We start from the raw sequence: 15,535 nt of genomic DNA on the forward strand, positions 1-15,535 counted from the left end.
TCTCCTGTGAATGCAAATGAACTGAGAGAGAAAAAGAGAGAAAGACAGAGAAAGATTGATACCAGCTCTCCATCCACAGGATTGTGGGTAAAGGGTCTTGTAGGAGGCATTGATTACTTCATGCAAACTTGACACGAGAAATCTATTACGGCGTCCTGAGAAGACACATATACTCCCCTCATTTACTTATTTACATATTATGAATATATTAAGAGTTTTATTCCCTTTCCCATTCAAATTCAATATTTTCTGTTTTTACTGTATTTTTTTATCAAATAAATGCAGTCTTAATCAGCATAAGAGACTTCTTTCAGCAACATTTGGAATGGTAGTTTATGTATATTTGTGGTTTAGGTTTGTAAATAATAACAGTACCACATACCCAACTTATTGCTTTCACAAAGTTAAATTGTACTTTTTTTTATAATATTTAAATCTACATTTTACTCTCTTTCCAGACCATAAACAAAGTTCTTCTCCAGTATGCTGCGATCATCTCAAAAGACTTCAGCAACCATCTGAACAAGGAGAACGTGGTGAGTCTATGAACAGGTTTGCACACACACACTTTTAAAACTGCTTCGTCATAAAATGTCAGCGTATTTTAAAGTCATGACCTTGCAAGTGTCCGAACATGGCTTGATCAGATTACAATGGGGACATTGCCATGGAAACTAACCCGGAGACCATTGTGAGACATTTAATTTGACTTTGGCTGCGTTCTGCATTATGTTTTCGTGAGAGGGCAATACGTAGACGACAAATAAAGAGACAGACCTTCTCGCATCCTCATCTCCTTCCTCTTTGCTTTTAACTTCCCTTTCTTTGTGTAAAATGACAGCATTCATGGCGCTAACTCAGAGCAGCTTTTGTTCTACCTCTTATTTTTCACAATGTCTTCATGTAATGCTTATAAAAGCTTGGCATGCAGCACGTCTGTGGTGGGAAGAAAGACAGATGTATCTTTTAAGTGCAGTGACAGGACCACAGAGAGAAAATCATGCGGCCGGTAATTAAAGACATATCTCTGTTCTATCTCGGAGGATAGAGCCGCTCTTCAGGTCTCATCCATCGCTTAATTGACAGCACACTTCATCCCAAGAATATCTACATCTTTAAATGCACCAATGCCCATAAATCAGCTACATCAGAGTTTATATACATTGTCTTAAATTAAATTTACGACTGTGTGAAATCACCAGCTCTTGTCATTGAGACGATGTTCCCTCATTTCAATTAGCGCAACTGCTTCATATTTTCGTTTCAGAGTTTTACACCGATTTGTCACACGGCTGACATGTGACCTTTAAGGAGTGTGCCAGTGCAGGCAGTAAGAGCCCGTTTTAATTAGCTTATAGACTCCTGCACTAATTAAGTCAAATCGTGGGACACTTACACAAGAGTGTTTTGACTGCCGTATGTAAGGGATAATGTATAGAGAGGCGGTCGTTATAGCGAATAACAAGCCCGACAGGCTGAACGAGACAGCCTTGACAGCCTGAAGGGCTTGTTATTCGCTATAACGACCGCCTCTCTATACATTATCCCGCTTATTACATGGCTACCTAAAAAATAAATAATTAATTTGACACAAATTATTGATTTAAAAAGGCGTTTATTGTTTTAAAAACGATTGTATTGCTTCCGCCAAAGAAAATAGTCCGTTCCGCGTCCATAGCAACGCGCTGTTTTGCATGGCAACGGTCTGTTATACTTCGCAGCGGTCTGTTATCAAGAAATTACAGACCGCATTCTACATTTGAATTCAGCCACGCCATGTAATAAATCTAGGTAATCTGTGTGTCAACACAAATCTGGTCAATGGTTATTTGACATTCACTGTAACAGACACTTTTTACCCAAAGAGCATTGCAATAACACCCTCACCTGGATCAAACCAGGGTCAACTGTTTTGCTCATTTGACACTAGCCAACAGGAACTGATCCTTGTGAGTTAGAGGGTCATCTTAAAATAGTTCTCCATCAACCTGGTCATTAAGTTTAATATATATATATTTTTTTATAACATTTTCAATTGCAGATGTAATTTTACACACATGAAATTATGTTCTAACAATACTGTATATTTTGTTATTCTTTTATTCTTAATGCAAATTCTAATGCATTAGTTTAATTAGTTGTTTTTTTTCCAAAATCATAAAACAATTAAATAATAATAATGAAATAATATTTACTATTTTATATATACACACTCACAGGCCACTTTATTAGGCACACTTTGTCAGTACTGGTGTATCTTAGGTACACCTTGCTAGACCTTTTGCCTTCAGAACTGCCATAATTCTTTGTGGCATAGATTCAACAAGGTGCTGGAAATTTTGGTCCATATTGACATGATAACATCACACAGTTGCTGCAGACTTCAGTCTCAACAGATTGTAAAATAGGCACAGTTAAATTAGTCACACATTTGAGGTCTAAATAACAAAATTCTCACCTAAAAAAAACTCTTAAAGGAGAACTCTGGTCAATTTTAACATTGAGCTCATTTTTTTGTACATTTGGAGTACTGTCAGTACAGAGAACAACGACAAAAATCGGTGTTGCCTACACCGTGTTATCCTGTTTTTAAAATTTGCACCCTGTTGACTTCAATGGGGCAAGTTTTAAACCTGCTTTTAGCCTTTTAACATCCTTTATGTATCATTACAAGTGCACAGGTCATGTGAGTGATTCATTCGGGGTGAACGCGGGTTAATCTGACTGCAGTAGATGTGAAAGATTCGAATAAAAATGATGTTTATTCAGCCAGCGCACATACCTGTATTTTCTTCCTGTTTTCGGTCGAAGGCCACAGTAGTCGATTGTCGAGTTTACGCGCGTGATTATAGGTACTAAACCTATGCGCGTGAACTCGACAATCGATTACTGTGGACTTCGACCGAAAACAGGATGTAAATACAGGTATGTGCGCATATCTTTCACATCTACTGCAGTCAGATTAACCCGCGTTCATCCCGAAGGAATCACTCACATGACCTGTGCACTTGTAATGACACATAAAGGATGTTAAGAGGCTAAAAGCAGGTTTAAAACTTGCCCCATTGAAGTCAACAGGGTGCAAATTTTAAAAAGAGGATAACACATCTCCGGTGTAGGCAACACCGATTTTTGTCGTTGTTCTCTGTACTGACAGCACTCCAAATGTACAAAAAAATGAGCTCAATGTTAAAATTGACCGGAGTTCTCCTTTAAAACTACATTTCGTGACACAAAAACAGTATTTAAAAAAATGGTTGATTTGCTCGACCGCCATGACAGTCGCCGCAAGCGGAGTGCTACAAATGGTGAAACGTTCAGAGATCTGTGTGAATATAGCATGGCTGGAAAAGGCTCTCAGCCAATCAGATTCAAGAACCAGAAAGAACTGTTATATATATATATATATATATATATATATAATTATACAGTTTATACGTTTTCGTTAAAAATAATTTTCCTAATGGAGAAAACGAAATACAATGAAAGTAGTTTCAGTTATGACTATTTTTCACTGTTTTGCATCAAATACAATGTGATTTTCGTTGATCGAGATCTGGCAGCAGCAGCACATTTTTCCTCTTGGGTGAGCGATTTGCGGACAGTTTCCCTGTGCATGAAATCCCCCATATGCCGGCAAATCAGTGAGAACGCGGGAGAGTGATGATGATACATAACAACAGAGCGTAGGCGCCAAATCTATCACTGAATGGCAGGAACTATCACTGAATGGCAGATTTGAAGAAAATTACCGTCGTAATAAATAAATAAAATACATAAATGGCGGAGAGCTACATACGCATTGCCAACATTTTATAATGTAAGCTTCATGGTACACCTCAAACAAGAAAATTTATAGTAATTTATTGTGTTAATGTTAATTAGCAAGTCTATGAATGGCTTGGGTATGTAAAACATTCGCAGCTTATATGAACCGCATGCCACTGATAAATATGTATATATGTGTGTATATATATACATATATACTATATATATATATATATATATATATATATATATATATATATATATATATATATATATATATATATATATATATATATATATATAGTGAAACGATTTGATGCATTAGGGCAACCTACTGAATATTGTAAGATATAAAAGAAACATTATGATTTAATAACACTTTTGTTGTGCATTATTTTCAGTTATTTTCAAAAAGGAATGAGCGTTTGAATTGAACACATTGAATGTTCAATTGTGTGATTCTGGCATTTCTCTGAAGAGGTGGAGACATCGATATTACGTAATGAAATTCAGATTTACTGTCACTGATGAAATTAAGATGTGCAAACTCATGTCAGCGACCACCATCATCATCAGCATCCAGACAAATCAATGCCCGTGTTTATATATTTACAAAGTCTTCAAGTAAAAAAACATCTCCTTGCATTAGGATGGTGGAGGGTTTTGAAGACTGAATGCATGTGGAAAGGAGGACAGTCGATTAATCATGAAATATATTGTCTATCTTCCCTCTCCTGACAGTCCTGTATCCTCTTGAACAACATCCAGCAGCTCCGAGTTCAGCTGGAGAAGATGTTTGAGTCCATGGGAGGAAAACAGGTCAGTAATCGAATCAATGTTACTTAAACACTCCACAACAATGTTTTCCCACTAACTGTCAGTGTGAGTTAAGTTAAAGAACATCCCTTGCTGGAAAGCTGCGTTCATGACATGTCAAATTGCCGTAATTATGAGTCAGTTTAGTTGCAACTAGAAGGTCTATCAAGTTCATGGCTTTAGCAGTTATAGGTGGCTAGTTACCTATATCAACATATTTCTGTTTTAAATGTCATTGCATAGACAGTGTTTCCTGGGGCACTTTCTGTGGTTCTTTAAGATTAGAATTGAATGATTATGGTTCCCATTCTGAGTCCTCTGAACAGTTATAATTCCCTTTTGATTGATGAGGTTTTCAATATTTAATAAATAATTAGGCCTAATTATATAGAATAGATAAAGCAGCGGCTGACAAAGCTGCGAAGATCAGAGCACCTCAGACGACAACGCAAGAGGAAAAAACAGACAAGGACCCTCTTCTACAGCAATCCCTACAGCTTTGTTAAAGGCCTCTTTGACCAAGAAAAGAGAGGGAGTCTCAAAGTGCCCATAAAAGATCTGGAAGAGCACCTGAGGAAGACCTACTCTGATGATCGGAGGCATGAGCCAGTCACTATTCCGAATGATATACCACCAATTCATGCACCTGAACATCAAATGGACGTAAGGCCTCCCACATGGAGCAAAGTGGAGAAGACTGTGAGGCTGGCGAGATCAGCATCAGCACTTGGGCCCAATGGTATCCCGTATAGGCTCTATAACACCCCTGGAGTCCTTAAATACCTCTGGAATCTGATGAAGGTGGCTTGGCAGAAGGGGGTGATACCGAAAGCATGGAGAAGAGCAGGAGGTATCCTAATCCCCAAAGAGAAAGACTCATCATCCATCAGCCAGTTTCGCCAGATTAGCCTGCTGAATGTAGAGGGAAAGATCTTCTTCAGTGTCCTGGCCCAAAGGCTCACTACATTCCTACAAAGAAACAACTTTGTTGACACATCGGTGCAGAAGGCCGGGATCCAGGGTTTCAAAATAAAACATGGCGCTTTTCTAAGCGGGTAAAAAGGATAACTATAATGTGTGGCGGAATAGCACTTGGGAGCACTTTGACTCGGCGCAGTACAAGATTACAACAATCACCCTGCGACCAGACCTCGTTCTCTGGTCTAAGTCCTGCCAGCTCGCCTATATCATAGAACTGACAGTTCCCTGGGAGGACACCATCGAAGAAGCGTATGAGCGTAAGAAGCTGCGCTATTCCAACTTAGCAGCTGAGGCAGAGGACAGAGGCTGGAAGATAAGGGTGCGCCGGTGGAGGTGGGGTGTAAGGGCTTTGTAGCCAGCACAACAGCAAAGCTCCTTAGGGAGGTCGGAGTAAGGGGGCAGGGTTACAGACAAGCCATCAAAGAGCTGGCCAACACCGCCGAGAGGACGAGCCATTGCCTGTGGCTGAAGAGGAGCGACACCACCTGGGCTGCTAAGGCGAACAGCTAATCGCAGGACACACACCCAGGCTTGATCAACCTGTGGTGGGCCTGCCCCAGCAGAGGGTGTATTGTGATAATTGGCCGAAACACCCTGTGATGCTGCAGTACACAACTGAAGATGTGTCCCACTGGGAAAGCCTTATAGCAACCATCCTTTAAGAACTCCCGAATTAGAAGTGGTGCAAACATTAGGGATTGTAACATCTAGTCATTTCAACGAGACTTCACAAATATACTAAACAAAAACAATACTGTGAAAACAAATGACCATTTATTTGGGACAAAACTGTGAATGTGTATCTTTATCTTTACATAATACAGTACGAACAACCAGTCAGAAATTACACTCTTCTCAAAAAATACAATAGCAATCAATAATTATCATTTCAACAATGAGTGATACAGTCAGTGAGTTGTTAAATTGGTTCGAACCAATATGAGTTGAGACAGATTTGAATCGAATTAATGCTAGATGTTTTGCTATATTTTGCTATATTAAGTTATTTTGCTTTATTTTCAGATTCAATCTTAGGCTCGTTCTCACTTACTAGAGCACGTACGCACATCATGTGCACTCTTCAAAAATGGTGCTTTAAATCTCTTGACAAACTAAAAGACTTAAATGACATTTGTATTCTAAATAAAAGATAAATGTCAGCTTGCTTTTTTGGCTCAAGATAAGGATTTATTGAGTACACATGTCATGCAAACAAGAAACTATGCTTCTAACCACAGGTCGAAAGCTGTCTTTCCAACTACACAACTTTCCGATGCTGTTTGCGAATGTTCGTTAGAACTATGGTTTCAGAAACACTGATAACGAAAAAAATGCTAGGTATACTTGCAGCCAGACTAATTTAGTATAATTCAAGTGTTAACAATTAGTTCACTTGAAGTGTGCTGTTTTGAAACAACTAATTATAGTAAAGCATAACTTTAAGTGTATTTAGTGTACTTTTGTGTACTAAATTGGAACAACTTAGTAAGTATATGCCTGTGTAGGGACTAATTACATGCTTGATTAGTGATATTAAAGTGTACTTTATTTGTGTTACAAGTACATTACAAATTTATTACGAGTCTTCGAAACATACAAACAATATACCGTAAGTGTGTGTGTACTGTATATATATATATATATATATATATATTATAAAGATTTATTTTTGACGTGTTTGCCTTTTATTAGGATAGGACAGTTGCTAGACAGGAAGTGAAGTGGAGGACAGGATCGGGAAAGGTCCACGAGCCGGAACTCGAACTCAGGTCTCCCGACACAACGGCACTATATGTCGGCGCCGACCATAGAATACTACAAATTGCACACTTTGTATTCAATAACAAATGCACATTAATAAACAAATAATACTTAGCTATACTTTGTACAAATACTATTGTATACTATAATGTATTTTGAAAGTATACTTTCAATGCATTGTTACAATGGATTTCCAGCACACAGTTAAAATATACCTAAAATATAATTTAAATAAAGTGCAAATAAATACACTTAAAAAATAAACTGAATTTAATAAAAAAAAAAAAAAAATTCAAATACAATAAAGTATACTTTTTTCACTAGGGCGATGGAACTTGCGACCATGGTTGGCTAACGATGCTTTTGGGAAACGAACACCTGGTTGTTTGTTTGCATGTTTTTGTTGTTCGTAACCAGATCAAACACATGCTGTCTATTTATAGTCTTAGTATTGTTTTGCATAAGCTAGAATTTTTTTCTAATCACATTCAACTGAGACTGCAAACGTACCAAAATTGTAGATCCATTAGCAGAACATGCCGCTAAATAGTGATGCAGGAAACACTGTTGCATGTCTGTTTAGCAGTGACAGTTCAAGAACCATTAACAGAAAATCAGGAAAAAATCTGGATATTTAAAAAGAATTTAGGTTAATTAATGTAGTGATCAAATATCGTGATGTCATGAACAACAAAGCCACACATGGATCCATTTGACATCCAGTGTTGCTTGCCATAGAAATAAATGATTCCTCATGAATTTCCTCATTATGGGAATTCCGTCATGATGTGAACGCAACTTAGCATCCCTTGTGAATTTTGCATGCGTGTTGTAATGCTTCTCTCTCTCTTCTGTAAATGTGATAAACCTCTCCAACTATGACAATATCCTTGTTTCTTGTCATTCCCGTCTCCTCTGGGCTCTTGCACCAGGAGGAAGGGACTGTGGTCTTCTGCAAGGTGTGTGGACAGGTTTCCTCTAACATCTCTCTAGGCCAGTGCTCTACAGCCAGACCAGCTGCAGAAATCGGTAGAATCCTGTCATCATTTACTCAAGCTCATGTCGTTCCAAGCCCGTAAGACGTAAGTCTTATGTGCAAAATTGAAACGGGTTTGGAGCAACATTAAATGACAGTGAATGAAGACACTGAACCAGATCTCTGTTGTGAATTCCGGCTGTAGTGTACGGCCTTAATTCATCCCAGTTGATCAGTTTTACTGGCCAGGTTTGAGCAGTAGGAGTGCTCTCACACTTATTGAAACACACCTCACTTCCTGTCACTCGCACTTCCTGTTCAGTCCCCTTAAGAGCATGTTGCACCTGCTCGAGTTACCTAGCATGAAACCTCACAAGAATGATTATCTTCAGTAACAGAGGCTGCTAATCCTCAACTTCAAAGAGACAGTTCAGACAAAAGATGAACATTCTGTCATAATTTTCTCACTCTCAAGCTCTCAATTAAATATTTAGGCCTAAATTTAAGATCTATGTATTTGAATTACATTTAAATTTCAATCCATGTGGATTATGCAGTTTCAACATTAACTAATGAACTTAATGTTATACATATTTGTCAGTCATGAAACGCAAGTATTAAATGAATGTATGAAAAAAAAAACATGGAATAGTTGGTAACACTTTAAAATAAGGTTCAATCGGTTAACATTAGTTAACTATATTACAGTACATGTGAAAAGTTTGGAAACATTTAAATTGTTTAATGTTTTTAAAAAGTATCTTATGCTCACCAAGGCTGCATTCATTTAAACAAAAATACAGTAAAAACGTCTCGGTTACGTATGTAACCCTAGTTCCCACGAGACGCTGCGTCGAAACACTGCGGGAACGCCTCTGTGTGATTGCGTATGAAGCACTTATGAAACCAGTCCAATGGCGTGACAGAACATCCTGTGACGTCATTGACCAGGAAACTATAAAGCACGCCTGAACCAAACAGCGTCAGCTTCTGATAGGCTTAATCAAGTCGATCACGGGCATGCCAGGAGTATGGCAGGGTGAAGCAGCGTCTTGTTCCCTCTTCAGGGAACTAGGGTTAAATATGTAACCCTAGTTACTAGCAGTATACTGACCCCACCCTGGCAAACCATTTACAGAACTCCTGGGAGCAGAGCAATCGAGGAAATGCGTACAGATGTGACCTCGGCCATGTCTGCACCATAGCGTCTAACCCGGGAGGAGCTGGATGGCTGAGTAAGAACCACAGTGGACAATGTGTGGTCTCTTGGGTTGCGAACAGGTCGGCCTCGGCTCGAACGAAGTTCTCCCAAAGGAGCTCCACCACCTTGGTGTGGAGTCTATACTCCCCGGGCCTTGTCCTCTGCCTCGACAGGATGTCTGCCCCCTGATTTAAGTACCCTGGGATATATATCGCTCTCAAAGAAAGTAGCTTCCCCTGGGCCCACAGGAGGATCTGGTGAGCCAGCTTGTATAAGGGGCGCGATCGCAGACCCCCCTGATGGTTTATATAGGAGACCACCGATGTGTTATCTGACCGAACAAGCACAGGATGGCCCCTCAGGTCTGGGAGGTGAAGTGTTTCAGAGCCTGGAACACCGCCAACATTTCTAGACAGTTACTATACCTTTTTACGAGAGATGATGGTCCTGCACAGACTTCGGGCTGGGCAACCACTCATGATCACCCCCAACCCGTGAGGGAAGCATCCGTCGTTAGCGTGACGCGATGACAAGGAGATCCCAGCACGGGCCCTTGGGACAGGAACTAAGGTTCTTTCCACATAACTAAGACATAATATTGATCATGCAGAGTGGTTTTCCCCTCGGGGAGAACCCCTTGGTCCTGAGCCACCACTGCAATGGTCTCACATACAACGGGGTGCAAGGTATAACGTTGGACGCTGCTGCCATCAGACCTAACAGTTTTTGAAACTGCTTTAAAGTGGCTGGCCTACGAAAGGAAGAACACAATATTTGTATGCTTCACCCCCGAAAGCGAACCTCAGGAACTTCCTGTCTTGTGGAAGGATGGAAATGTGGAGGTATGCGTCCTTTAGATCTAACATGACAAATCAGTCCTCGGACCTGATTTGTGACACGACTTGCTTAAAGGAGAACTCCGGTCAATTTTAACATTGAGCTCATTTTTTTGTAAATTTGGAGTGCTGTCAATACAGAGAACAACGACAAAAATCGGTGTTGCCTACACCATGTTATCCTCTTTTTAAAATTTGCACCCTGTTGACTTCAATGGGGCAAGTTTTAAACCTGCTTTTAGCCTCTTAACATCCTTGATGTGTCATTACAAGTGCACAGCTAATGTGAGTGATTCCTTCAGAGTGATCACGAATGAATCTGACTGCAGTAGATGTGAAAGATATGAATAAAAATTATGTTATTTCAGCCAGCGCACATACCTGTATTTATTTCCTGTTTTCGGTCGAAGTCCATAGTAATCGATTGTCAAGTTCACACGCATAGGTTTAGTCAGGATTTAGTTACCTATGATCACGCGCGTGAACTCGACAATCGATTACTATGGACTTCGACCGAAAACAGGAAGAAAATACAGGTATGTGTGCTGGCTGAAATAACATCATTTTTATTAATATCTTTCACATCTACTGCAGTCAGATTCATCCCTGATCACTCTGAAGGAATCACTCACATTAGCTGTGCACTTGTAATGACACATCAAGGATGTTAAGAGGCTAAAAGCTGGTTTAAAACTTGCCCCATTGAAGTCAACAGGGTGCAAATTTTAAAAAGAGGATAACATGGTGTAGGCAACACCGATTTTTGTCGTTGTTCTCTGTATTGACAGCACTCCAAATTTACAAAAAAATGAGCTCAATGTTAAAATTGACCGGAGTTCTCCTTTAAGAGTAAGCATCTTTGATATTTTTATTGAGCTTCCCTACAGTGCAGATAAAAAAAGAATCATAGCTTGCAAACACACATTTTAGTTGTGATAATAGGAAAAAGAGAGAAAGGGGAACTCCTTGAGCTCAGTTTCCTCCGCATTATAAATATATTGCTCCGAGACGTAGATTCTTTATGTTGACCCATAATCTACGCGCTGCCTCAGCAAGCGCGAGATCCGAGCTAGTTAAGACTCAACAGGGGCGGAGCTAAAACTTCCTTTTATAGTGCTTGTTTTTCTACACATAGGGAACATTTTTATGAATGAAACTGTCAGCCCACAATGACGTGCATGCCCCGCCCCCAAACAAACACTTTAACCGCATGTATACCCGCTCATAATGTAGAGAGGGCAGGGAGGAACACGATTCAAAAGGCTGTTTGCTTACATGAAGTGGCGAGTCTGTTTCGATAACTACAACATTCAGCTCCTCAGAACTGGATAGTTGCAGTTCCGGTGCCTCATTTGGGGTGGAAGAAACATGCTTCCGACCCCGAGATGAGACACTGAACCTGGCAGGTGAAGGCAGAGAAAGGGCGAAGCCCGTCTCTAACCCCTGTGCCAGATCCTTTTGCGAACCCCTTGACTCGAGCCGCCGCTCTGCCTTTGCAGAAGCGGGACGAGAGCCGCGAGGAACGCGAGCCGAGGCGCCCTCCTCAAAGAGCGATCGGCGGGAGCACAGCGTTCTCAACTGTCTCACAACAATGCTCATATTCAGCCCCCTCGAGGGCTGATTGAGCATGCTGTGCTCCCAAACGAACAACACACAATACATGTGTATCCCCACCCGTGATGTAGATTTGGTAGGGATGAACACACTATTGAAATGTTGTTCGCTCGCCATTATAAAGTTTATGTTTATATATATATATATCTGCCTAGCAAATTCTAAGACAGACAAAAAACACCAGGAACATAGATTCACATAGAGCACTTGCTGAAGACACAGAAGCTGACGCTGTTTGGTTCAGGTGTGCTTTATAGTTTCCTGGTCGATGACGTCACATGATGTTCCGTCAAGCCATTGGACTGGTTTCATACGTACTTCATGACGCAATCACGCAGAGGCGTTCCCGCAGCGTTTCCCGCAGCTCGAGTTCCCTTGAAAGGGAAATAATTTTTTTCAGGATTTTTTGATGAAAAGAAAGTTCAGTGAACAGCATTTATTTGCATTTATTAAATTTATTAAAGCATGCATGTAGTTAACATTATAAATATCGTCACTGTAACTTTTGATCACTTTAATGCATCCTTGATGAATAAAATTATTAATTTTAACTTTTTTAATCTTACCACAAATGTTTGAACAGTATCATTGTTTCCACAAAAAAAAGTTAAGCAGCAAAAACTGTTTTCAACATTGTTAATAATAATAATAATAATAATAATAAATGTTTCTTGAGCAGCAAATTAGCGTAATAGAATGATTTCTGAAGGATCATGTGACACTAAAGACTGCAGTAATGATGCTAAAAATTCAGCTTTGACATAACAGGAATAAATTACATTTTTAAATTTATTAAACTAGAAAACAATTATCTTAAATTTTAATAATATTTCACAATATTACTGTATTTCTGATTAAATAAATGAAGCCTTGGTGAGAAGAAGATAATTCTACCAAAAACAATTTAAATACATAAATATTAAGGATTAGTTCACCTAAAAATGAAAATTCTGTCATTAATTACTCACCCTCATGTCGTTCCAAACCCGTAAGACTTTCGTTCATCTTCGAAACACAAATGAAGATCTTAAAATATTTAAAATATCTTCATTTGTGTTCTGTAATTGTAATTGTAATTGTAATTAATGACAGAATTTAAATTTTTGGGTGAACTAACCCTTTAATATTTACTTATTTAAATTGCTTATAAAAAAGGCCTGAATATTGTTTGAGTGTGCAGTTTCAAACCTGTGGAACACATAAAGAAAATTTGATAAGAATGATATATTTTTTTCCATGCAATGTAAGAAAATAATTGTGAATAAGCTTAAAAAATGTCATCAGCACCTTAAAAGTATTATAAATAGTATCATAAATACTCATTCGCATGCATATATAACTGTGCACATATTCCAACTCTTCTGAAATCATATGATAAATGTTGGTCAAAATTCATTAATATAGCATATGTTACTTTTCTGGTGCTTTTTGGAGCATAAAAACCCCCCATTATAATTCACTTTTATTGCATTGCATCATTTCCCTTTGGAAAAGAGATGTGTAAACATATTGCCTGACTTATTTTGTGTTCCATGGAAAAAAAGTGACAGGTTTAAAATGACATAAAGCGTGTAAATTGACATGATTATCAGGATTTTCATTTTTTTGCTGAACTACATGTAACACTTTACAGACAGCCACCAACTTGCTTTATAATCATGCGCAATGTTTGTGGTTAATTTGGGTTCCAAATGAAGTATAGGCTGCAAGAGGTTTTAGTCTGATGTTTAGGTTGATCTATTCTCCAGCACTCAAAGTTTGTTTTGTTTTATTTTATTTTGCCTTTATCAAAATTTACCCTGTTGGCAAAACATTTTTCCCAACTTTGCTCCGTCCCTGCATTGACATCTGTATGGTTTCATAATCACAACAGCGGTCGTTGAAAGACGCTCCATAATGTGGTGAAATCACTGGGCAGTCATAAAATACTTCAAAATCAAATTAATCATTTGTCGTACAGATCATTTGTACAAGTGCTAGAGGTCTGTCACATTAAGGTTATATGTCTTGCCTCTCTTGAAATTAAGGCTACAGTGCTTAAAAAAGGATTGCAGCTGTTTGAAAGTATGACTAATATATGATTCTGCTTCCTTCATGAAACTCCAACTCCTTCTGAGAGAGCAAAAGCGAAACGCTCCAAATATAACCCTGTCATGCTCTGGCAGCGCCAATGTTCCCAAAGCAATTAGCAAACTGAAAGAAAAATGCAATTACAGTGGCTCGTTATCATGGATTTATAAATATAAGATCCCAAACTGTCCAAGAAAAATGAATTGCAGAAGTCAAAGTTAGCTTAGATAGCAGAAACGTGCTGTCCGTCAGTCTGAAACGGGGTCTCGGGGTGAAAACTGACCACCTTCAAGCATCTGTTATCTGCTCATTAATGATATGAGGGAGACCACAGGTGCAGTATACAAGAGTAATCTTTTCTACAATTTCACATCATGATTCCCTAATTAGGATTCAAATTAGAATATAATGAATTTAGTTATAACTTAACATTAAAGGAACACTCCACCGTTTTTTTTCATATTAAACTATGTTATTCCCTTAACTAAGACGAGTTGATACATACCTCTCTCGTCTCGGTGTGTGCACTCAATCGCTCTGGCACACGGCGACACTTTGATAGCACTTAGCTTAGCCCAGTTCATTCATTAGGGCCCAAACAGAGATGAAGTTAGAAGCAACCAAACACCTCCACGTTTTCCCTATTTAAATACAGTTACACGAGTAGTTACACGACCAAGTATGGTGACACAAAATAAAACGTGGCGCTTTTCTAAGCGGGTAAAAAAGGATAACTATAATGTATGGCGGAATAGCACTTGGGAGCACTTCGACTCGGCACAGTAATATCATCACTCCTGAAAAATCCTCTCCCCCTCTCCCTCTCACTTCTGTCATTAGAACCAACGTGTATTTATATTTAAACACTATACAAACACTATACAAACAATATATTTTACGTCCAATTTTAGTGTTACTTTCTGTAAAACTAAAACTATAGCACTGTATTATGTAAATTTACGGCAAATTTACACCGAGACAATAACGGTTTCGTTTTCAAAAACATACATTTTGAAACCCAGGCCCCCAAAACGCTGTTGTCGTGTAAATTAATGGCCAAAACGCATAAAAAGTTTTCCGTTTTTAGTTGAAAACAGTGTTGTGTAAACGGCCCTTTTCGTTTTTTTGTGACATTTTTGTTTGACGATGCAACAAAAGAAACCATGAATAAATACTAATAATTTAAAATGTAATTTATTCCTGTAATGCAAATCCAATTTTTTAGCATCATTACTCCAGTCTTAAGTGTCACATGATGCTTAAGAAATTATTCTTATATGCTGATTTGCTGCTCAAGAAACATTTCCATTTTTATCAGGATTCTTTGGTGTATAGAGAAAAAAAATCTATATCTTTTGTATCATTATAAATGCCTTTACTGTAACTTTTAATCAATTTAATGCATCCTTGCTGAATAAAGGCATTTCTTTTTTTTTCTTTTTTCTGAAACCAAACTTTTGAATGGTAGTGTATATATCACAGTAATGCATATGAGATTTATTCACATCACAG

At 38.5% G+C, this 15,535-nt stretch overlaps 1 protein-coding gene across 1 annotated transcript in view; it reads left to right on the plus strand.

Moving 5' to 3' along the window:
• Positions 1 to 15,535, plus strand: part of unc13c (unc-13 homolog C (C. elegans)) — a 279,919-nt gene that overhangs the window by 179,384 nt on the left and 85,000 nt on the right. The window contains exons 22-23 of the mRNA XM_081373262.1: positions 459 to 536; positions 4,510 to 4,587. Of these exons, the coding sequence (XP_081229388.1) occupies positions 459 to 536; positions 4,510 to 4,587 (156 nt within the window). The remainder of the gene's footprint in view (positions 1 to 458; positions 537 to 4,509; positions 4,588 to 15,535) is intronic.

This window comes from Scardinius erythrophthalmus (assembly GCF_964197995.2).
Source record: "Scardinius erythrophthalmus genome assembly, chromosome: 8".
NCBI lineage: Eukaryota > Metazoa > Chordata > Actinopteri > Cypriniformes > Leuciscidae > Scardinius > Scardinius erythrophthalmus.